The sequence below is a fragment of the Melanostigma gelatinosum genome (assembly GCF_949748355.1).
Source record: "Melanostigma gelatinosum genome assembly, chromosome: 13".
NCBI classification, from domain to species: Eukaryota; Metazoa; Chordata; class Actinopteri; order Perciformes; family Zoarcidae; genus Melanostigma; species Melanostigma gelatinosum.
In genome coordinates, this window is record NC_136646.1 from 20,888,420 (window position 1) to 20,911,927 (window position 23,508).

Sequence of the window (23,508 nt, forward strand, 5' to 3'; positions counted from 1 at the left end):
TACAGTTCACTGTGAGTATATCATGCGTGTACTCACCAGTCTGAAATGTACCTAAAATAGTCAGTTTGAATTTTACATTTGTCTGTGCTGTTTTTGGAGCTGCAATGCTTATTTGATGATTATTAGTATTAAAAGCAATAATAATACAAATACTACGACGACTACTACTACTGACAGAATTACATAATTATGAAAAATAAACACTTGATGAAATGAGATGAAAGATAAGATGAAATAGAATGAACAACATAAAATTAAGATCACGCGATTAGTCAATCAAACTATTTTGATAATCGTTTAAGTAATTTGTCAAAACGTAGTGACAAACATTTGACAGTTTCAGTTTGTAAATATACTATTTAGAAACTATATAATAATATACTATAAATAAACAGAATTTCAGATGGTTGGTCGGACAAAACCAGCAGTAAATTATCTTTCATACTCGTCGCAGAGGACAAAACACCAACATATTTCAGTCGGTTCTATCGCCTGATTTACGTCACAGCTTCTTTTCATCTGCTTAACAACAAAATACAACAGTTGTATGAATTGCTGCTGTGTTTGCTTCTGTTCAGTTGGACCAGATGTGCAATGTTTTTCATTGGACATACTGGAGTTACGGGAAGGGGAAACATTGGAGAGCGGATGCCATGTGACAGGACATCCCAGCCCCGACGTCAGCTGGCTGAAAGGCGACCGGCCCACCGACCCAGCCGTCCCTCTGAGCAGGAGCGATGCCGGCCGGTACACCATTAATGCTGAGGGCGCCACCATCATCCGGAAGGAGCTGTCGGTTCATGTATTGTGTGAGTGTCATCAGCACAAACAAGAGCATCATTTACACAGGCTCATAACCTTGTTGTCATGTCGCCAGGATTTGTTCTGTACTTTTTTTTTGTAGTATTTGTATTTGCAAATACCTTGATGTGCAAACAGAATGTGGCCATATTCGGATGTTACAGCAGATTCATGAAGTGTTCAGATCTTCATGCAACACTACAAAATAAAATGAATGCTTATGCGTTAAAAGCAGAGCTCAAATTTCATGTATGTACCTACACACTGTACCTATTATTATTATTATTATTACATCTATAAAGTATGATGAAAAGGTGTATGTATTGGTATGTATTGCTGCTCCAGTGTAAGTGTTTTGTGTTTTTGCTCTCAGATGGACCAGAGGTCAAGTGTCCAGACACTCACACAGCAGTGGAGGACGCTCCTCACAACCTCTCCTGCGTTGTGAAGGGCTTTCCGAAACCTGAGGTCACCTGGTACAAAGATGGCGAGGAGGTGGAACTTCCAGAGAGCCTAACAAGAGACGACACAGGGCAGTACTGGATCAGCGCTTCAAGCACTCTGTCAAGTGTCAACCACACCCTGGATATCAATGTCATATGTGGGTTATTTTAATCCTAAATATCTACTATCAGCACGAGTCATCTGCTTTTCCTCTGACGTGTTTTCATTGCTGTCTCCAGACCCACCATCACAGATAGTTGAGCTCGAGGACTCTGAAGTTGACGTCGGTTCTACCGTGTGGCTGAAGTGCTCCTCGACGGGCAACCCACGACCACAATATTCATGGGATTATTACCAGACCACCAATGTGATGGTGCAAAATGAAGATGGAGTGTCCCGTCTGCAAATCCACAATGCCACCGCATACAACACGGGCTCCTACACATGTCACGCCTCCAACGACAGAGGAAATGTCTCTGAAACAGCCAGAGTCACAGTGAAAGGTAGGGTCACTATAATGAGATCAGCGGCACTGATTTAAAGAGCTGGTATGTTTGCTCACTACAGTCCAACTGGGGGATGCAGTGCTGTGGATTGTTGTTGAAATATGAGAGTATGTGTGACGTGATTTTAAAATGACCTGACTTCCAATACTCACTCTTATTACCTTTATGATGAAAAAAGGATGCTGTTGAATAGGCATGACCAAACTTTACATGAAAAGGAAAATTAACTTCCCTTCAAGAACTCAATGGCGCACCGATACGGGACAAAAAGTGTGGTTTAAAGTCATGGCATAAAGCATTTAATAAGAATGCTAAGTGCTGCCGAAGTCTTCTCTGACAACGACAGTAGATTCCACCTTCAGGGATGTTTGTCGTCAAACCAAAGTCTCCAATGAAACTTCACCTAATTTTCATTTTCCACCAAGACACCTAAACTCACTTGACAAGGGGATCCTGTAATAATATGATGGGGACTCTGGCCCCGATATGCCACCCACTGTCTGTCTATTTAGTTTTACCTTTAAATTTGTAACAAGTAATAACAAAACAATAACAGTATCAACAACAGTCCCCCAGAGAGACAAGGCCCCTTCCTCATCCCTACACCTCTCAAAAACAAACTTTATACATGTCCTTAAATTGATTCATGTAAGTACTTAGCATAATTCCAATAGACTCACATCACAAATTGATATATATGCTCTTTCTAGACACAATGGTTCTTTTAGATAAATTAAATAAATAGTTATCTTATGTTATAACCCTTCTTATATACAGTCTATACAGGTTTATTTGGTAAATTGGCTTCATATAACGGTCCCCGGCCTAACGTCTGACTTGAGTCCAACTGGCACAACGATAGCGACATTTATAGGCACAGAGGGTGCGAGTGCTGGCGGTAACGTGTGTGTGTGTGTGCGTGTGTGTGTGTGTGTGTGTGTGTCGGGGGAGGGCCGTTTCCTCCCCGGTGATGTAGTGGAGACTCGCTGGGAGCTGTTCTGTGGTGCAGCCGTAGCTTTAGCTTTAGCTTTCTCCCAAAAAGTCAACAAGTCCCATGTAGCCGAGGAGAGGAAGGAAGCACGAGGAACCTCAGCGGCGCTCGGTGTAACAGAAGGAGGTCGACAGCTGTCGTCGGACAAACTTTTACGCGACTTCAATGGATGTTTTGAACTCTCTTCGTCTGCTTTCTGTCCTTTTGACTGTACAGCTGCTGTCGCTGTGTAACGGGACAGCACCGAGTGAGTTGAGAGGCTGGACCTCATGTTTGCTTTTGTGTGAGACTGAAATGGCTCGTTTGGGTGAACAGACCTTTAAGGAACAAAGGTCTGTTTATGTCGCGTGCTGAGTGATGATGGGGAGGCAATTTAAAGCAACACAGTAAAGTTTAATGAAGTTAAGAGTGTGTTGTATGAGCTGCATGTGCTTTGAATGGACACAACTGTTCGTGTGTGAATGCGAATGAAGAAATAGTACTTTGGTGGTCTGATTATTGGTGAGCGTTGTGTTTATCTAACAGATAAGCCCATCGTGAATACCTCCTCACATCCTGAGTGCATTACAGTTTTCTGATAAAACAGTCGCCGATCTGTTTTGAGTTGTGGTTCCTGTTAGCTGGGAATGTTCTTGGTGGAATGTGACGTATTCAACTGAGGTATTGACGTTACAGTTGAAGTCCAGCACAAAGAATGGTGAGCTGCAAGTGCAGACTTTCCTAAACTAAAGGGAGGGGGGTGTATCCTTCCTGAGGCTTTTCCTGTTTCCTCCTTCGACACGGCTTTTGTTCGCCATTTCCCCGCCATTTGGATCAGAGGAAAATGTTGTGTTAAGATAACGGACGTGTGTAGACGTTGACCGGAGAACAACATTTCTCGTGCCCCCCCCCCCCCCCCCCCCCTCTCTCTCCGCTCCACAGGTGCCAGCCCAGAATGCCCCATCAAGATAACTCCAGACAGGATGGTGGTGCCTTACAAGGGCAGAGGCCTGCAGCGTGCGATATGCACTCCAACACCCAGTGACTCCACACATCTCCGTGACATATACTGGCAGGTTGGGCAGGGCGCCAGAACCAACGGCACAACTTGGTTAACTTACGCCTCTGAAGACTGGGACCTGAAGCCTGTTTGCACTGCTACGTTTCTCGTCACAGGAACATGCCAGAAACATTTAAACTTCACCCTCTACAGTATGTGTTTCTAACTTTTGTACTCGAACTGTCATCATGTGTTTCTCAGATTTTGGAACGATCCTGATTATTTATCCCCTCCCCCCCCCCCCCATCTCTTCAGAAACACCGGACAGCGTCTCCATCCGTCCTGTGGATAACTTGAGCTCAGCGGTGGAGGAGAGAGCGTTCCAGCTGCGGTGTGACATCACCAGCGTTGCTCCTGCAGGAAGCGTCGCTGTGCGTTGGTACCGAGGGAATGAAACCTTCGAGCCACTTAGCAAAGGTGAGGGGTCTTTCTTAACACCAGGTCTACCGGTGCTCAAAGCAATACAGCACCAACAGACATGTAATGAGTATCCAGCATCCGATAAAAGGAACAATTATGGAAGACACATTGGGACTTTTCATTCATTGAGATGATAAACTGTAGATAAGTTCAAATGAAGTGTGAACATTTGAAGTTAATGTTAATTGTTATCATAATGATGCTTGATTTCCTTTTTTTTTTGATCTGCTATTGCTCATTAAACCAGTAAAACGTAACACCAAAAACTCCAACATGTAAATTTGTCCATCAGGCCCCCTGCGAGTGACCGGCTGCCTGCCCGAGAACGACACGCAGTGTGACCCGAGCATCGTCCGCTCCGCGCTGAACGCTTCGTCCACCATCAGCGTCACTCTGAACAGAAACGACACCGGAGCAGAGTTCAGATGTGAGGCTCAGTTGGATCTCGGACCTGCGGGACCGCTGCCTCCTCCGAAGATGATGTCCAGTCCTCTCAACGTCACCGTCTACTGTGAGATCACACTTATATCGTGTAGACAGCACGACTGCAGTAATGAGAAAGAGCTTGTTGTTGTCCTGACAGTGGGACATTGTAAAACTAGTGCTTACACTGCTTTATATCTCAACAGATAAGCCCGTCATTAATACCACAAAGCTTCCGAAGGCGATCCCCGTGTTCAGAGGTTATCCTGAGGAGCTGGTCTGTGAAGCCGACGGTAACCCGCCTCCAAAGATCCAGTGGATCTACAGCTCAGACAAAGTTCCCCACGTGTCCGGAGACACGCTCACCGTGTCCGAGCCCGGCGTCTACAGCTGCAACGCCACCAACGAGGTTGATTCCATCTACCACGAGGTCAACGTGATTTTAAAAGGTAACAACACCCAATCTAAACGGCTTTGTGTCCTTTTCAGAAGAAAACACAAATGCCAAATAGAACTATTTTCTAAATATACAAAGTGCAAGAATTCAAGGTAACATGGGGTTAGTAATTGATGTTCAAATGAATAGAATAGAATAGAATAGAAATGTACTTCATTCATCCCCAAGGGGAAATTTGTCTGTGGCAGCAGCAAACAGGGTTACACAATAAAATAAAATATTGGCGATGGAAAATGCACAATATATACAATATAATAAAATAACAGAGCAGGACCTGTTCAATTTAAGAAACAAAGTAATAAAAATGCACAGCATATACACTGAATAGAATTGTATTAAATTAACTAAGTAGGAAAAAAAATAAAAATAAATAAACAAACAGTCAGATGTTATAATAAGAGGGGATTCCGTGTTTTTATTATACAAATACAAGTAGCCTTCAACTGACTGTCTGATCATGAGTCATATGTTAAAATAATTAGAAACCTTTTGAATGATTTTCTTTTTCTTTTTGCATCCAAATAGTAAAGTTCATCTTCATCGATGCTGCAGTAGAAAATCTGAATGAGAACTGAATTTTAGGACTGAAAGTTCACATGAATGTAATGAAGCATGACATCAGTTTATTTTTCTTAAACATTCTCAAACATTAACATGCTGCCCGTGTTGATTTCTCCACAGAGGACTACCTTCCCCTCATAGCTGGATTCGTGGCTGTCACAGTAGTCGCCATCTCCGTCGTCTTCCTCTTCATCTACTCGATCTACTACAAGAACACCAAGATGCGGCGTTACAGCCTTAAGAACCCCAAACTGGAGGCCCCCAGTAGCAACGTAGCCCACAACGGCTGGGACATGCAGTTTCCTATGACCAAACTGTCTTAGCAGGACGTCTGAGGAGAGCCCGGGATGGATCGCTGACCACTCTGAATGAGCCGCATCTCTCTGCCACCACAAACCACAAAGCCCGACCACTCTGACGTCACACATGAAACAGTATTTTACCTTTTCATGGAATAATCTTATTATAGGAATGAGCAACCTTGGCTTGAGATGTACCGTTTTATATGTACTACTGGATTTGCCCTGTTTTCACTGGACAGAAAGACGAGGACGAGCAGGGACTTAAACGTTGGCTCTGAAAGGCCAGAGAAACTGTTTTGACATCATTTCATGAGCACAAAGATAATAGAGCGCTGCAGGTTTGAGTCCTAACACGAGTCAGCATTTCTGCTGGTCCGGTTCTCTCGTCTCGAAGAATTTTGAAGCTTTTACAAGTCATAAAAAAGGTTGTTTGCTAACAAGTAGCTGAAATAAATGACAAACTAAATGAATCGTCATCACTGGAACACGAGTCGTCCTTTAGCTTCGTGGTGGCGACGACGTGAAGTCATGTGACCGTGGTGTAGTTCGCTTATAGCGTCATAACATCAGCTTTCTGCTTCTGGCGATTGCAGTCGCGCTTCAAAAAAATGACGAAAGTGGTGTTCATTTGTGAAGATTATCTCACTGAACAAACCACAAAGGGATCATGAAAGTTTGTTTGTCACAGATTACATTTTTCTGCAAAAATCGAAGTGGAATGGAAACATTTCAGTGTGACGCTAACTTCCTGTTGGCCCACAAACATTCGTCATTCCTGCAGCTCTCTATTCAACATGAATGTTTTCGTTCATTCACCAATGCTTGAGTTTTTATTATGCCCCCTTAATATTCTCACAAACGTAGATCTCTGTATGTTCTTATTTTTACACAGCGAACATGATTTGAGAAACTGCTCTGTTTTAACAGTCGCACCAACAGGAAGTGCACCACGTCTGGCCTCTCCGAAGGTGCGACACGGACTCTGCTCAGGCTGCGGACACTGTGACTCGTGCATTCTTTTCATGGAGCCCTTCACTATTCTTTGCACTTCTTTCTGGGTTTGTAGCTCCGGCCTTGTGGGACAAATGCTCTTGTATACACAGTTGTATGCTTTTGTATGAAGGCCTATCAGAACTGCATATTCAGGAGGACATTTAATGAAAATGCAAATCCTTATTTATTTATGAGAAACGACAAAGATGGAACAACTTAGTGTTAAATGGACTGCAGACAGGTTGTTTAGGGGAGTTTGAGTCCTGTCTAGAATGTTGGGGACATGAAGACATTGTAACACATTTGTGAATACAGCTGTAAATATTTGAGACTGATGTAAAACTGTATTTTAGTATTAAAAATCGTGGCTTTTCAAACTGATTGCTTTGTTGTTGTTTTTTACCTGACAGCAGGCCTGAATATGTCTGATGTGAATAAATAAACTTCTTGCCTGGTAAATCCACATCAAAGCACATCATTTAGATTTCTTTCTTGAGAGAATTTTTCTATTTAAGTTGACTTTTGCAGTAGTTTGCCTGTATTTAGTTTCCTTGTAGTACATCTTGTTTATTGTATGCACCACAAACATCAAGGCAAACATTCTGATTCCCATCCAGCAGACAGGTTTGATCTTTCACAGACAAATCCTAAATCAATGGGCCTGTTTGGCAATTTGGTACCACACCAGAGAGAAACCCGCCCTACTCCTTGTGTTGTGATGGTCCTGCTCCTCGAGAGGGTGCTGTCAACTACAACCAGCAGGTTGTATGAGCTGGACTGTATGTATGCTGCCTTCCGGTGCCCTCGGAAATACGGCAATCACAGAAAATACTACAAAACTTCTTTCTATTCAGGAAAGAGAGGAGTTGATATTTCAGTTCCTGGATGTGACTTTCTAGGCGTGGGGATTGTGGGAACGAGTTTAAGGGGAGCACGTGAACGCCTCACAGGGATCGTTTCTGTCGGGACTTTCCCGGTCTCCAGGTGAAAGGAAAAGTACTGCGGCTGCAGAGGAGTTTGTCACCGGCACCGGGACCATTTAAAGTCGTAAAGGTGTTTTGTGGTGAACTTTGTGGTTAACGCACCGTCCAAATCATGAGGTGGTTCTTCATATTGAGCGGCGTTATAGCGTGTGCAGGTAACTATTCGCTTTGTTAATTCATTGACGTTAACTTACAAGTGAAGTCACATCTAATGCGTCTCAACAGTCACAGCGTCGACGCCCTTTGTCGGATACATGTTGCTCAGATCTGATGGTTATGTTTTTGTTTTGCTTTTCTCACTGGCGGGGATCAATATGAACTCATGTTTTTGTAGATCATTTGCAAGTCAATGTCCCAAATCCCATTCTTGCACAAGAGAGCAGCAGCAGCACACAAGACATGGGATTTGTAGCAAACCAGAACATATATGATCGTTATGAAGGATATCCAGGCTCAAGGAAAAGCAACAAACATGCATTTAGCCGTAGTTTTATATTTACTATCAATATGTGTAATCATTCAACTGCTGTTTTAACTGGTGAACACGCTGCAAACCAGTCAAAGTCAACCAGTCCAATCCAACAATGACGTTTAAAACTGTGTGTTGCTGAAAGCTTCTTGTGCTGTAAGCTGTGATACGCTGTGTGTACCACCAGGGCAGCCCGTCAGCTCGTCCTGTCCCGTCCAGATGAGCCCCCCGAGCGTTGTGGTGAGATTTGGAGACTCCTTCTCGGTCAACTGCAGCTCATCGTCTGACCAGATCCAGTCGATGGGCTTAGAGACGATGTACGGCAGCACAAAGACTACAGGCCTCTCTTATGTTACCATAACGATAGAGTCTGCGACAGACTGGAACATCGTAGTCATGTGCTACATTAATCGTGTGGTTGATGGTCAGTGTTTAGAAACGCTTCCAGTCACCGTTTACAGTAAGTATCCTTCACCTTGACGTGGCCGAGCAGACTCCTGGTCGATTTGGATCAGTCGATACTTCTGATGTTGGATTTTATTTGTTTTTTTTGTGCAGAAACGCCGGACAGGGTGTCCATCTCTCAGCCTAGTCTAGAGGGCCCCCTGGTAGAGGGCAACCAGTACAGCATACAGTGTGACATTGTTAATGTGGCGCCAGTGAGCAACCTCTCTGTGCACTGGCACAAAGGAGACACCGTCTCCTCCACGGAGAGGTTTGACGGCTCCAGTGTATCTCCAGTCAACGTGACGTCTGTCTTCAACCTGACGGCCCAAAGAGGCGATGACGGAACTCAAATCTGGTGTGAAGCACAGCTGGACTTCTCGGGACAAGTACCAAACCTGACCACGATCAAGTCGGAGTCCCGTGACGTGATTGTGCTGTGTACGTTTTTAATGGCATCTTGAGTTTACCATCACAGTTGGTAGAGGACATTGGGTGTGTTTTGCCTTTCTCTGATTGCGTTTGAATTATTCTTTGTTTTTTTTTATTGTATTTTTCTCATTTCTTCAGACTCGCCGACCTTCATGGAGCCCAAAAATGTGACGCTGGAGCTCCCTGCTCGCGGTAAATTCACTTTAGATTGCGCTGCTGCAGGAAAACCAACGCCGGTTTACAGCTGGCAGTTCCCACACTCCATACAACGGACCAATCGAAATGAGAACCAATCCTCTTTGGCCCCGTCCATTCAGCTTCCAGGCACCTATCGGTGCACAGCGTCTAACAGCCAGGGCTCCAAGGCCAAATATTTCACTGTCACCGAAGCTACAAGTAAGATATTGTTATAAAAGTCCTCCTCACCGTGTTCTGCTCCATTCATGTCTCGCCGTGTTGATTATTCTATAATTCCTTCGTTCTATTTTCCATCAGGTAGTCACCCTGGAACCACTGCTGGGATTTTAATGGCTGTGTTCTTAGTTTTAATCGTTGTTTTGGCATGTGTGGTTTATCACAAACGGCAAACCTCTTCTGTTTCAAGGTCTGAACAGCTGAGCTGAGTGAAAGAAGGAGAGGATGTAACAAAAACTCTCCCATCTCCCGCAGGGAATCGCACAACCTTTGCAGCCTTGGTTGGAGGATTTGTGTTCCTGGGAGTCGTGATCTTCATTGCCGGTCTTTTTTTGGTGACACCTGAAGGCACCTTTTCTTTAGGCAAAGGCAGCTATCTCTAAGGACGGCCCACCTCATCGGGACCCATATGAGTTTGACTTTTTTTTAATTCAATTTTGCATGACTTTAGCATGTTTTAATGTTTTATTTTGGGGGCTTCGATGAACATATGAGAATCACGTCTTTTTAACAGCCTGCAGGCGTGGTCTGTTCTGCATGCTGGGTTGGTGGACTGCTGCTCATGTTTGGTCGCTGTTGCATAATCCCATCAGCTTATTGTGGAAGTGTAGTAGACCTGCATATTCACAGCTCAAGAGGCTACGTTGTGTTAGTTTCAGTCCGACTTTGGATGGAATTATTTTCTATATATACATCAGTCAACCTGGTTCCTGTAAAACTAAATTGCAATCTCAATTACGTTTCTGATGGAGACGTATGTTCTCCCGGTCGCAGTTTAAAACAGTTTAAAACATGTAGTTAACGTGAATTGAAACAAAGCAGAAAACAATACAAAAGTACTTGCTTATTAAGTTATCAAAACAAAAACACAGCAAAAGTTCATGGTTCATATGCGACACAAATAGCAGCCTCCTGTGTGGAAGCCCGAGTCTACACAAACCACCCCGACTTATTTCCAATTTGAAACTTATTCGTCAAAAGCAAACATAATCCACAACAAAAACCCGTTTTCCTTGAAGCGTAATTCACAAAGCGGTTTGGTTGTATGGGAACGTAACATTTGGGAAACGGGGCTGTCATCGGTCCATGTTGTTGCCTCGCCTCTCATCCCACCGCTCTGCTGTCGCAGCGACGCCGAGTCCTGCATGTCCTCGTGTAACACGCTGACTGTAAGCCGGTTACTTCGGTGCATGCAGACGCACTGCCTGAATCTAATCACCGTCGAACCGGAGAGCATCAACAGCTGCAAAGAGGACTTATTTCAGCTCCATGTTTTGGGTTTATGGCCTTCTGTATCGTCCAGTCTGTCAGTTCTGATATACTCACTGCTACCAAAGGGACGAGATGTACTTTTGAACATGTGAACACTCATATTTGTCTAAGGACTGTACAGACTAAAACAAAGCTGGAAGCAGAATAGGTATTGGATTTAAAGCCATAATAGGTCAGGCCCAGTGGGTTTGTCCGTTCTTCTGCCCCCAAGTGGCCAGAAAGTGAATGTTTTGTGTGCCTTTGGTCAGTCAGTAGCTGCGCTCTGAAACAACTCTATTCTTATTACTTGTAAGACTGTCTGATGATTGCTGGTGACAGACATTGGTGCTTTGTTGCTGGAATTCTAATGTTGTCATTTTCCTTCATTCTGCAAAGCCACAAACGACCACGTTTTAAGGTGAACCTTAAATTGTGTTTAATCCACTCAGGTATGTTTTGATTCAGTTTCTCGCCGCATACTTTCCAGACACTACGATACAGTTAATTACTTGAGAGTGCTTTGAACACTGCTATGGGGTACAATGTTGATACTGCTAGTTTTTATTATTGTATGAATACATTCATGTTCTGTAAACATTTTACCAAATTATTATTTTTTTAATATGCAATGGTACAGCTCTGGAATGTTGAATTTGTTTTTTGCACTGCAAAGACTGACCATGTCAATTCTGTGATGTGCCGACAATTTCATATGAGTTTGGTCTTATTGAGGATGACCTGAATGTGAGCCACTAGTCTGTCTGATGTACCAGCAAAAGAACGTGCACAATGCTGACTTCCATTTGTAAACCTTTGTTCTTGTGAAAGATGAATTAAGCGGTGACACTATAAAAACGTTGTTTTTCATGCACTGATCACTTTTGAGATTTTTACCTATTTGGCTTCCATCACATGTCTTCAGACTAGTAGAAAGACAACATCCAAAATACACATTATGGTGCTTATTTCTTTGTCTATTTGCGTCTGCAGATTTCTCCTAAATTCACCCAAAGTTACCGTTAGATGCCTCATTAGCATATTTAAAACTAACGTCTCAGAAAACTTGTAAAACAAAAAAGAATTGTCTTAATGTCAGTAATGTACTAGCAGTTACCTTATCCACAGTATCTTCAAAATGTATGGAACTTTACAATCTCTATATATATTTTCTCTAAATGACTTTTTGTTATCAGACTGAGCCAGACATCTCCACTTCAGCTCTTACATTCACCAAACCTCCATTTATTCCTCTCTAGACAAGGTTTTTACAGCAGTTTGTTCAGATATCATTCATAGCCTGATTTAGAAAACGTTTTATTTCTAAAACATGGAGAAAATAGATTTTTATTTTATGGTTGATTGTATTGTATGATTTATGGAGTGATACAAATCGATATCTAAAATCCCCCCAGTAAAACCCTTTGCCTCTAACACATCAACAAAATGAACCAAGATTTTTTGTTCATGTCAATAATCAACATGGGGAAGTTTTATGGGGATATCTAAATGTTTTGCTCACTTCAAGTTTCTCCCCTTAATTGGGGAAGTAAAGGTAGAATGAGAGAGAGTGTTTTAAAGAGAAAGTTAAAGTGTTAATGTCTGTTCTGCATGAGCAGCTTGTGTCAACTTCTCTGTCAGTGATCATCCCACAGAATACTGATCGAGGCGCTCAAACCAGCGTCTTTCATTAATCTCTCCCTCTCACTCCCTCACTTTCTCTCTCTCGCTCTCTCTCCCTCCCCCTCCTCCCTCTCTCTCCCCTATCTCTCTCCCTCCCTCTCCCTCTGTCTCTCTCTTTCTCCCGCCTCTCTCTCCCTCTCTGTCGCTCTCTCCCTCCCTCTCGCTCTCCCTCCCTCTCCTTCCCTCTGTCCCTCTCTCTCCCTCCCTCTCCCTCTGTCTCTCTTTCTCCCCCCTCTCTCTCCCTCTCCCTCTCCTTCCCTCTGTCCCTCTCTTTCTCTCTCCCTCTCCCTGTCTCTTTCTCCCCCCTCTCTCTCCCTCTCCCTCCCTCTCCTTCCCTCTGTCCTTCTCTCTCTCTCCCTCCCCCCCCCTCTCTCTCCCTCTTTCAACCTGCCTTACATTATACCGTGCTGAGGCTGCCATACTAATTAGTCCTGCACAAAGTGACTGTAGAGGAGAGCATTTGCTTCCTGCCCATATGAAGCCATGTTCTTTATGTTCATTCTCGCTGAAGCTCTGTGCATGCTCAGACTGTGTTGCCATAACAACCTGGCAGAGTGGATGTTGCTCAATGTGTCATGGAGTTAAATACGTTTTATTATAGAGCTGAACATATGTTTTGTTGAAGAGACAGCATCATATTCGAGCATGAATCAGTACATTGAGCTGTGCTCTCCATGAATCCCCTGAATAATTGAAGCATCCGATGCCTTGCTCTCTTGCTCTGCAGTTGCGGTCGGAGCGGTTACGCTGTGTAGCATTCTGGTCACAGTGTGAGACTTACAAGCTACATGCTGCACCAACACTCCTGCCTGCTGGGACTCCACAAAGAGTTCAGGAGCAACAGGAGACGAGCACGCAAGCAGAACCACACAGACGATAGCAGATGGTTTAAAGCACAACACGGTCACACTTAAGAGTATTCAAAGAAGAGCAGCCATCGACTCAATATAACAGATAATAACGAAGACCAGATTTATAGTTACACGAGTCTTTCGGTGTAGAGGACAAGGGAACGTTTGGGCTTCAGAGGTAGTTTGATTTGATCTTGCTTTGAATTCTGCACACGGGAGAAGTTGCCGAAAAAGATTTTGTTTCACCCAAAACATGATCCGTTCCTGAACCTAACCACAAAGGTTAGCTGCCTGAACCTCAGACGTCTGGCCCTGAATGCAAACTCCTCCCGTGTGCATAAATGGTAAGACATCTCAATTATTCGACATGTGCTTGCATGTTGAAAATGGAGAATGTATTCATCTTACGTCCTGATTTCCTGAAGACCAGAGCAGTGCAAAGGATCAGCTGTGTTGTTCAAAAGGCCTGCCACCTGTTCAATTTCCCTCTCTCCCTTCACACGCCCCCCACCCTCCTCCCCCTCCCCCTCCCCCCAAAGTCAGCTGAGATGAAGGGGGCCCTTTTGTTCCAACATAGTTCCCTGCAGAGCTGCCAAGCTTGTTCAAGTTGGACTTCTCTCTCGCTCTCCTCCATCGACGGCTCAGTGCAGAAAATAACATGGGAATCAACTTTCTCAAATGGATCCTGACGCTTTGCATGTTTCACTTGGGTAAGATCTATTTGTTTCTCTCACTTGTTGACAGATTATGAGAGGGGCTTGTGAAAAAATGTGGTGTAGCAGGCAAACTGACCTTTAGTCGGTGATAATATGTGAATATGAGGACGACCGGACCTTCAATAATAAGAAAAAGCTTTGGTTTATTTGTCCTTTAAAGCACTGTTGTAGATCGTTGCAGCATAAAATATGCCTGTTTGTGTTTGCATGGCTTCACTATATATACTAGATTAAATGGGCCACACATTGTTGCAATAAATAGAAATAACTGATCAATTAATTGTGATATACAGCCGTATTTTAGCCAATTCCCGATGTGATTTCTGTGTGTGTGTTTTAACAGGGTTACATAACAGCTAAAGCTTGTTTGTTCTAAAAATGAAAGTGCCACAAGTAGAAGGAAGGGGATGATGATGATGATGATGACTGCTGCCGTGTGTTTCAGTGTCAGGTGAAGGCTGCTCCCTGATCCTCAAGCCCTCCCGGGTCGTGGTGGGCTTTGGGGAGCCGGTGTCAGTCAGCTGTGAAGCCGCTCGCCCGGTTCGTGTCCTCGGCTGGGAATCGGCCATCAGCGCCGCTCACACTCAGCAGGAGCTGTCGGTCCAGTGGAAGGTGGACAGCCTCATCGACTGGATCGAGGAGCCCATCTGTTACGGGGTGTTTTTCACGGCCCCCAGACAGTGTGAGGAGAAACTCAACCTGGTCCTCTACAGTGAGTTCACTCCAGCTTTACGGATGCACCGATCCGACTTGTTCAGTCCCGATACCGATATCTAGACCCAATAATTAATAAATGAATAATAATAAGCTGTGTGCCTCTCTGTGTGGAAGAGACTGGGGTCATTCTTTCATGTGAGGGACATCAGACTAAAAAATTGCTTTCAGAACTTTGTAAAACAAAATGTAACGAATAAATACAAAATCAATACAATATAAATTTATAGATTGGTATTAAGTATTATTAAAATATTAAATCGTGCACCTGCAACTTGTTAAAAAATCTTCAAAATGAACAGTTCAAGTATAATCTTTTTTAATGCAGTAACAAATTGGTTAAAATTGAAAGGGATAGTTCAACCCCGATTTAAAAAAACAACAACGTTGCCTTGAAACAACAGGTCTGTGGATTATCTTCAGTAAGTAGGTCATGGTTTCTGGAGAGGCACAATGTTTTTCAAATGTATTTTTGTTTTAGCTCACTTCACCACAAGCCGAGTGCCATATCGTCCCCTTGTGTCCCAAAGTGTTGTGGTTTTGTTACCTAAATCTAACATTTGTGACGTTTTTTTTCTAAATGTAACAAACTGTTGCTTTTTGCTTAAACCTAACTTTTGTTTTCGAACGTACTAATGTCCCCAAAAAAGGTCCAAGTGATGCGAAAAAATCTGACAATTTGTGTCCCTCAACACAAAACCAATAGACTGTGTGATACCGTATAAAAACGTATAATTAAATTAAATAGATTGACCCCATTGTCACCGAAACCTGATCCAGCTATTTGAGTCCGTGTCGGCCAGATATCCGTATCAGTGTCGGTGCATCCCTAGTTTTGATACACAGTGTAGAAATGGACGACTCAAACCTGTTTGACACTGTGTGTATTATTCATTTAGAGACCCCTGATAGCGTCTCCATCCGGCCTGTGAACCACACCGGCCCCATGGTGGAGGGGAAAGAGTACCAGCTGCTATGTGAAGTTCAGAACATCGCCCCGGTCCAGTACCTCACCCTGAGGTGGTACAAGGGCCAGACTGAGGTTTACAAGCACTCCTTCGCCGAACTCACATCTTCCTCACCTGTCCAAGTGTCCTCCGTCCTCATGGTCACACCAACCAAAGCCGAGAATGGAGCACAGTACAGGTGCGTGGCGGAGCTGGAGCTCGGACCAGAGGGACCACGACCGCCTCCTACTGTGACCTCGGAGCCTCTTAATGCCTCTGTGTACTGTAAGTCATGAAGCTAATCTAAAAAAAAAGAGAGAGTTCTCATGTGTTTCAAAATATTGACCATGTGATGTTTGCTGTAGTTCCCCCGACGTTCCTCAGTCCCGAACCCGAGGTTTTGGACCTTGTAGTGGGGGCTGAAATTACCTTGAACTGCACGGCCACAGGAAACCCCACACCCATGTACAGCTGGCAATCCTCCAATCCCAATGAGGAGAGGATGGAGGATGAAGCGGCTCTCACCTCCCCCTCACTGCTCCCAGGCACCTACACCTGCACTGCCTCCAACGCACTGGAGAAGAAGAGCAAGCAGTTCGTTGTCAAAGCCAAGACCAAAGGTAAATGAGGGCCTCTGAGGTGCACCTGTTGTCTCTTTACACTGCGTCCTAATCTTGTGCTTCTACTCAGGTGTTTGAAACCAGACATCTCGAGATTGGATCAGATGACCACATTGGACATACAAGGATTCTAACTAAGTGGATTTTACTGCTGCAGCTTTGGAGACGGAAATGACAATGACTCAACAGATATTTATGAGGATCTTGCTGTCAGACAGAATTAGATGTCATTTAAAAAATATATATATATTTGAATATACTATGTTTGGTAACTGTCATTTAATTTGTCAGTATTTTAACATGTTTTCTGTGCGATAGATTCGTGATATAGTTCCTTTGTGATACCCTGTCCCTCGTTTATATTTTTCTGGAATTACTTTCATGTTAATGAAATTATCTTGTAACATTGTGGTAGCTACTCTTGATATAGCAACGATGACTACATTATCATAATTGTTTGCTGGAAATTTAATTCTGAATGTTAAAGATCAGCAGGCCATTACTGTAAATATGAACTGTTTCATGATTTTATTATCTTTATTAATAAAAGTAAAATGAAAAAAAATGTTCCCACTTATTTACTTTATTACATTATAATTACATTAAATTGCATTCATTGTTTGTTGCTGCTGGGTGTGAGGGCTGCAAACGTATCACACAAATAAAAGTGCATGATGAATAACATGTGACGACTTTGTTTGTATTTTAAAATTAAATGAATTTGTAATTATTATTTTGGTTACAGTTTCTCATCAGGTTTATATTAGGGGGGATTTGTATTCAAAATGAACAATAGCAAGACAATATTCAAAGTTACTGGTTATTCATATCTGCCTTTTGTGTTGTACTCACCTCGAGCCGCTAGATGTCGCTGCTGCACTTTTTTAAAGAGATTACTTAATTGGCTATCGGCACGTCACCTGATCAAAACATTGCCTCGCAGTCGCAGGAGGAAGTAGCGTTAGCGCCGCGCGCGGCTAACACCAGCAGCAGACGACCTCTAACCTGAGACCTCACCGACTATCCTGATCGATTGATCGATCGATACAGGTGGGAGTCGGTCCGCAGTGACGCAGTGCCTGATGTTTAGTGACACACTTCTGAATGCTGTCCCTCTCTGTTCCCTTTCAGGTATGCCACAGAAAGACCCGTGTCAAAAGCAAGCATGCGCAATACAACAGTGTCTACAAGGTACATACAGTAGTCGCTTCAAAGATGTTGCTGAAGCAAATCCTGCATGTGTCGTTTAGTTAACCCCCCCCCCCCCCTCTCTGTGGTCCTCGTCCTGCAGCCAACAGATACGTGGAGAGCATGTGTGCGGACGTGATCAGGGACATGCGGCGGTGCTGCGACTCTCATGCGGGAACCTCCATCTGCTGCTCCGGGTTCAAGGACTCCAAACCCACGGAGAGCAAAAGTAACACATAGCCCCCTTTAGCCCGTAGCTGTTGATGGGAACAATGGAGGAAAGTAACATTGAATCAATGTTTCATTGTCTAACAGTGTGTAGCAGACATCTTCACATGTCATTGCAGAAAGGCATATTGGTTCTATGGATGCTACAGTTGGCACACAAACAGCCCATAGTATGTGAAGTATATGTTGTCAACTACACCTGTATTTGACAATTTGACAAAATGTCACACTTCTGTGGCACAACATTAAGTGGGGCATTACAGTGTAAGATGAATCATGTATTCATTAAAGGGAATCGTTTTCTGTGTCTCTTCATGTCATTGTGTCCACACCATGTGATGAAGTATGAGCCACATGTTCGTGCATGTCAGCACTGAGCTACTGAGGCATGTTGCAGATGTGACTTGTTAGAGTTCACTCATGGTGAACCCACAGGAGATTTAGATTATTTGGCTGGTTCGACAAAAAGACTAGATAAAGATTTGTTCAACACAAGAAGATAATTTAGTAATACATTGAGTTTGTCTTAAAAAAAAGAAGCAATTTCAGCTTTGTAGACATCAAACTTAGCTTACCTGGACAGGGGATGCAACACCTCATCGTGTGCATGGAACATTGTTTCCCTAGGTTTGATCAGCATTGAGCTCTGTGTCTACTGAATTAGTTTCCATTAGATAGGCTGTAGGGTACATCAGTCTCTTCTACAGTGACGTTCTCTCTGTGTGATGGCTGTATGTCAGGCCTCACACGCCTCATGTATTAGAAAGAAGCCCTTGATTGCTTGACTTGCCTATGTACCATTTCATTATTTATCGGTCAATGTGCTGTCCTTAAAGAGTTATTTTCAACAGCCACATTTCCCCAAAAAATTTAAATCAATAAACTTGAGGAAAGAGGCCAAATTGACTTTCTTTCAAATGTTTAATAAACTATATTACTGCATTCATAAGTATTTAATTTATACATTTGCATCAATCAGACTACACATTGCAAACAGTACAATATTTACGATTGCACCCTGAAGCAGTCAAGCGCAAATTTAAAATAATTAAAGTTTAAACAGCGGAATATAAGAAACCGTTTTTTATATAGCTGTTTACCAGATGGAGGGAAAATAACAGTGATTCATGTTTGATAGAATGGTGAACTTTAGTTGTAGGCCTACTACCGCATTAGTTTAATTATAGGCCTATTACTGCATGCATATATTTATATACATATATATATATATATATATTGTTGGAGCTATTTACTTGATATTGTATTTTGTTATTTCATTTATAAGTAGTATTGTTTAATTATTGTAGATGTTTGATACATTATGATTGTTTTTTCTCTTGAATAGTAAGTTGTTTAGTTATATTGTTTTTTGGGTAATTACTGTGGGCACCTGTTGCTATATATGAGTAGAAGGATAGGACCAGCATGCACCGGGGTGGGCTTATAGTTTTTACCTGCACAGTGCTGCACACTACAGGAGTTTTGTTTGCTTTATTTAATAAATACGAAAATCAGAATCCTGCATGGACAATCCACTCTCTTCTGGCCGCGTAAGAATACCGACCACGGTGCATCAGTGGCGTTTGATTATTGTTTGTTTAAGTTTGATTTAGTCGACAAATGGCCACTACACATATATATATATATATATATATATATATATATATATATATATATATATATATATATATATATATGCCAGGGAGGTTTTGGAAAACACTCGCACAGAAAAAAGGTGAGAACAAAAAACTTAAATGATTATTTTTTTAAACATAATTTACAAAGATAGATCACGTATGTTGAATTAATTAATGTTTGTTATGTTAATAAACGGTTGAGTCAGGCAAATCCACGGCCACCGATGCAGAAAAACAGAAGCTCATCTTTTCTGTCTTCCGGTGTCCTACGTCCGTGTGACGTAATGACGCACTCACGTCAAACGGAAATTTGCAGCAGCTTCTAGAAAATCTGAAGCCGTTTGTCGCTAGCCCGTTCCAGGTCGGTCTGTCTAAGTTCATCTGGGCTTTAACACAGCCGGCCTCCGCGTTGAAGACTAACACGTATCTGGAAAAAAGTGCGTAGTTTGTGTGTTATCTGCCTTTTGTCGGTCGGAGGTTTCGGTTCTCCTCGTTTAGCGCACTAACTTCACGTTAGCCAAGTCATCTCCGGAGCTAACGCTGTGAGGCTCTAACGTCATGTCGAGAATAGACTACAGCGTGTGGGACCACATCGAGGTGTCAGACGATGAAGATGACATCCACCCCAACATCGACACACCCAGCCTCTTCAGATGGAGACACCAGGTGCACGTTTATATATTTTTATATATATATACACACACACACACACACTGTACCGTAACCTTTAGCTGGTCAGTGTTTCCTGTGCCCACTGCGGGGCTGTGTACCAGTGATGAGATGATCACAGTGGAGTGGGTAACAACTCTCCAGCTTTCAGGTTGCTGTTCACTTGAAGATTAAGATCACTCATTAAACTGTTAAAGGGTGAATCACAAGGATGCATTTTAGGATCTTTACTTTTCTCTATTTTTATTGTTGTCATTATTTATGTGCTTAAATGTTTGTTAACGTCCATGTTTAGTGCCTGAGGTCCCCCCCTAAAACGAGCTGGTGCATCTCAAGTGGTTTATCCTCTAAGTTGAAATAAAATAAGTTATTTTTGGTGGCCATCCTCCGCCTTCTACCACCTGCGTCTGCACCTGTTGTTGGGACTGATATGTGACTGTATTCATATTTGTTCTTCAGGCTCGTGTGGAGCGAATGGAAGATTTTGAGAAAAAAGGCGAAGACTTGAAAAAAGCACATGTCGAATGTCGCCGTAAGCTGGCGGAGGCGCAGAAGAAAATACAAGATCTGACTATTTCATCGACCGATGACGCCAAAGCAGAGCTGGGCAAAGCACAGGCAGAGGAGAAGAAGTTGAAAAAGGAGGAGCGGGATTGGGAGAAGAAGTCGACGGAACATAACCGGGAAGAGAAGAAGATGCCGTGGAACGTCGACACGCTCAGCAAGGAGGGTTTCAGCAAGGTGAGCAGATGTTCTACGCTACAAAAACAAGCCACACATTTGCAGCAATCTGATGCGCTGCGATTCAAAATTGATTTTGATTTTACTTTTAAAAACACTATGAGCTCCTGTCGTTGAAGCGTTCATTGCTTCTGTAGTTTGTCTTTGTGTCCGTGGCTTCATAATGTACTTATCTCTGACTCCTCTTCTGATTCCTGATACTAATCTTTAAACTTCTCCAGTTTGTAACGATGATTCTCTGCTTCCCTCCACAGAGTGTTGTCAATCTCAAACCCGACTCTGCTGATGAGACCGAAGAAGACAAGGAGCGAAAGCACAAAACCTTCGTGGAGAAAAATGAGAAGCAGATCAAACATTTTGGTGAAGATTATTGACATCCATTCATCCATGCATGTTGCAGAGTATTATAGGAAAGTAGATTCATTGCTGTCTTCACTACAGGCATGATGCGACGTTGGGACGACAGCCAGAAGTACCTCTCCGACAACTCTGATCTAGTGTGTGAAGAGACCGCCAACTACCTGGTCATCATGTGCATCGACCTGGAAGTGGAGGAGGTAAAGGCGACGACAAAAGGATGTCTTTGTGGGCCGTAACTACGAGATACTCTTTATTCACGTTCTTTATTCTTCTCTTTGCAGAAACACTCATTGATGGAGCAAGTGGCTCGTCAGACCATCGTCATGCAGTTCATTCTGGAGTTGGCCAAAAGCCTCAAGGTGGACCCCCGCGGCTGCTTTCGGCAATTCTTTGCCAAGATCAAGGTGACTTAATTTTGTTTGGATGCGACGAAATCAAGTGAAATAGTTCCTGTCTTGGAAACATCACAATTAATACAAATGCTAATTGAAATATTCAATTAAATGCTCATTTTGACTGCGACCCACACACCAAATGACGTGTCCCCCTCAGACCGCAGATCAGCAGTACCAGGATGCTTTCAACGACGAGCTGGACTCATTTAAGGAGCGGGTTCGGGGCCGGGCGAAGATCCGCATCGAGAAGGCCATGAAGGAATACGAGGAAGAGGAGCGAGAGAAGCGCCTGGGGCCTGGAGGACTGGATCCTGTGGATGTGTACGAGTCCCTGCCAGCTGTAAGTTCTTCAAGAAGCCTCGGCACTCTGCCTTCATGTTATGTTGTTGGTTTATAAAGTGCCTAAAAACAAATCTGTTCTTAATTGCAGGAGATGCAGAAATGCTTTGATGATAAAAACATCCAGCTGTTACAAGATGTTATTAGCAAAATGGATCCGACGGTAGGTTCCCTTGTTGAAGCCGACAGTCTTATTTCTTTTCATGCTGCATGTCTGCTGGGGATCATTTCAAAATGTATAGTTTTGAGTATTTTTCTGCCTCCTTTGAGTTTGTTAATGAATGTGATTGTTTGAATGATTTAGGAGGCGAAGGTTCACATGAAGCAGTGCATAGAATCGGGCCTCTGGGTCCCCAACTCCAAGACAGACGACGGGGATGAGAAAGAGGAAGACGGTACCTACGAGGAGGTGAAACCGGAGCCCGAAGAACCGAAGAAGGAATGACCAACATTGATCCCACAATATGTTTCCGCAATGTACCCAGCTACTGTATTGCGCCCCCACAATGTGTATGACTGTTTGCCAATCATGGAACAATTATATAACTTCTGTAAAATGCTAAACTGAGACTTGAGGTATTAGTGTTCAGCGATCTGCACAACTCCGTCACATCAGTAACTCCTGCTGCTCGTGTTTAGGACTTTGTTTGGACGTCGGCTGTATTCTTCCATGTACTCGTATGCACCTTGTCGGTCTGTGTGGGAGAGCCGGCCTGCTTCACTTGTGCTGTCGTATGGTTAAAAATGTTCCGGACGTTTTCAGGTTGTGCATTTACTGACTTGAATGGAAGGGTTTACCAAATTTGTGATTTGTTTTGTTTGACTTTTTAAGGCTTTAGCGATCAATGTATTCAGCTGGTTATTTCCCAGAAGTGACATTTTCTACAATCTTGCTTAACTAATGGTTGAATTATATCCAACTACTCAAAACTCAGGTGTTGTGGTTTTGTCTAGAAACTCGAGGTGTGGATGCCTTGCTTTTCAAATCATAAAATAAGATTAAATAGTTAGTCATCATCGTTGTATAATTCTACACTTTTACTTTTCATGCTTTTATTTTGAAGGTGAAAGTACCAGAGCTGACATAAAAATCAGCAAATCTAAAGTAAAACAGCTTAAACAAAGGCATTGTTTGACTATGTTGCATACCAGCGACGCTCCCAAGTCTGTTTTGTGTCCAGATCTTATGTTTGCTCAGCACCTGACACAACAATATCTAAGGAATTCAATGTGTTTACCGTTTCATCTCTTCGTATAAGGTGTCAGCAGTGACTGGTTGGTTGCTATATGATCACTTTAAACAGGCTATTGCGATGTAATATATATGAAAACGTTTGTTTAAAGCAGGAGTAGGCAACCTTAACCTTTATACTTTTACATAAGCATGCAATAATAACCAACCTATTTTTCAATGACAGGAGTACAACCCTATTATAACTACACTGGGTCTCAGCTGATAATCTACTGTAATTTAACACATCCCTCTAGCCTCA

The 23,508-nt window shown here is 43.0% G+C and overlaps 3 protein-coding genes across 3 annotated transcripts in view; all 3 read left to right on the forward strand.

The window, feature by feature from the left end:
- Positions 1-7,309, forward strand: part of LOC306787278 (hemicentin-1-like) — a 9,074-nt gene extending 1,765 nt beyond the window's left edge. The window contains exons 3-11 of the mRNA XM_079282387.1: positions 1-11; positions 579-809; positions 1,175-1,402; positions 1,485-1,748; positions 3,664-3,933; positions 4,037-4,198; positions 4,494-4,712; positions 4,831-5,073; positions 5,763-7,309. The exon at positions 1-11 is cut by the window's left edge and continues 316 nt beyond it. Of these exons, the coding sequence (XP_079138513.1) occupies positions 1-11; positions 579-809; positions 1,175-1,402; positions 1,485-1,748; positions 3,664-3,933; positions 4,037-4,198; positions 4,494-4,712; positions 4,831-5,073; positions 5,763-5,965 (1,831 nt within the window). The 3' untranslated portion in view covers positions 5,966-7,309. The remainder of the gene's footprint in view (positions 12-578; positions 810-1,174; positions 1,403-1,484; positions 1,749-3,663; positions 3,934-4,036; positions 4,199-4,493; positions 4,713-4,830; positions 5,074-5,762) is intronic.
- A 602-nt stretch (positions 7,310-7,911) lies between these two features.
- Positions 7,912-17,013, forward strand: LOC306786724 (vascular cell adhesion protein 1-like). The gene is made up of 10 exons (XM_079281570.1): positions 7,912-8,075; positions 8,577-8,849; positions 8,948-9,274; positions 9,404-9,661; positions 9,935-10,014; positions 14,039-14,171; positions 14,623-14,889; positions 15,791-16,123; positions 16,204-16,458; positions 16,529-17,013. The coding sequence occupies exons 1-10, from the start codon at positions 8,033-8,035 to the stop codon at positions 16,534-16,536; spliced, it is 1,977 nt and encodes a 658-aa protein (XP_079137696.1). The 5' UTR covers positions 7,912-8,032; the 3' UTR covers positions 16,537-17,013.
- A 2,812-nt stretch (positions 17,014-19,825) lies between these two features.
- LOC306787202 (hsp90 co-chaperone Cdc37-like) lies at positions 19,826-23,012 on the forward strand. Its single transcript, XM_079282287.1, has 8 exons — positions 19,826-20,177; positions 20,640-20,921; positions 21,176-21,281; positions 21,363-21,478; positions 21,563-21,685; positions 21,834-22,016; positions 22,107-22,178; positions 22,320-23,012. The coding sequence occupies exons 1-8, from the start codon at positions 20,070-20,072 to the stop codon at positions 22,458-22,460; spliced, it is 1,131 nt and encodes a 376-aa protein (XP_079138413.1). The 5' UTR covers positions 19,826-20,069; the 3' UTR covers positions 22,461-23,012.
- Positions 23,013-23,508: the final 496 nt, after the last annotated feature.

Bases quoted from the DNA above. Each gene is read 5' to 3' on its own strand.
- LOC306786724 (XM_079281570.1), top strand. From the start codon at position 8,033: ATGAGGTGGTTCTTCATATTGAGCGGCGTTATAGCGTGTGCAG. The intron at 8,850-8,947 runs GTAAGTATCCTT...TTTTTTGTGCAG, and splicing joins GCTTCCAGTCACCGTTTACA to AAACGCCGGACAGGGTGTCC. The intron at 10,015-14,038 runs GTGACACCTGAA...GTTCCAACATAG, and splicing joins TCATTGCCGGTCTTTTTTTG to TTCCCTGCAGAGCTGCCAAG.
- LOC306787202 (XM_079282287.1), top strand. From the start codon at position 20,070: ATGTCGAGAATAGACTACAGCGTGTGGGACCACATCGAGGTGTCAGAC. The intron at 20,922-21,175 runs GTGAGCAGATGT...TTCCCTCCACAG, and splicing joins GCAAGGAGGGTTTCAGCAAG to AGTGTTGTCAATCTCAAACC. The intron at 21,479-21,562 runs GTAAAGGCGACG...TTCTCTTTGCAG, and splicing joins TCGACCTGGAAGTGGAGGAG to AAACACTCATTGATGGAGCA.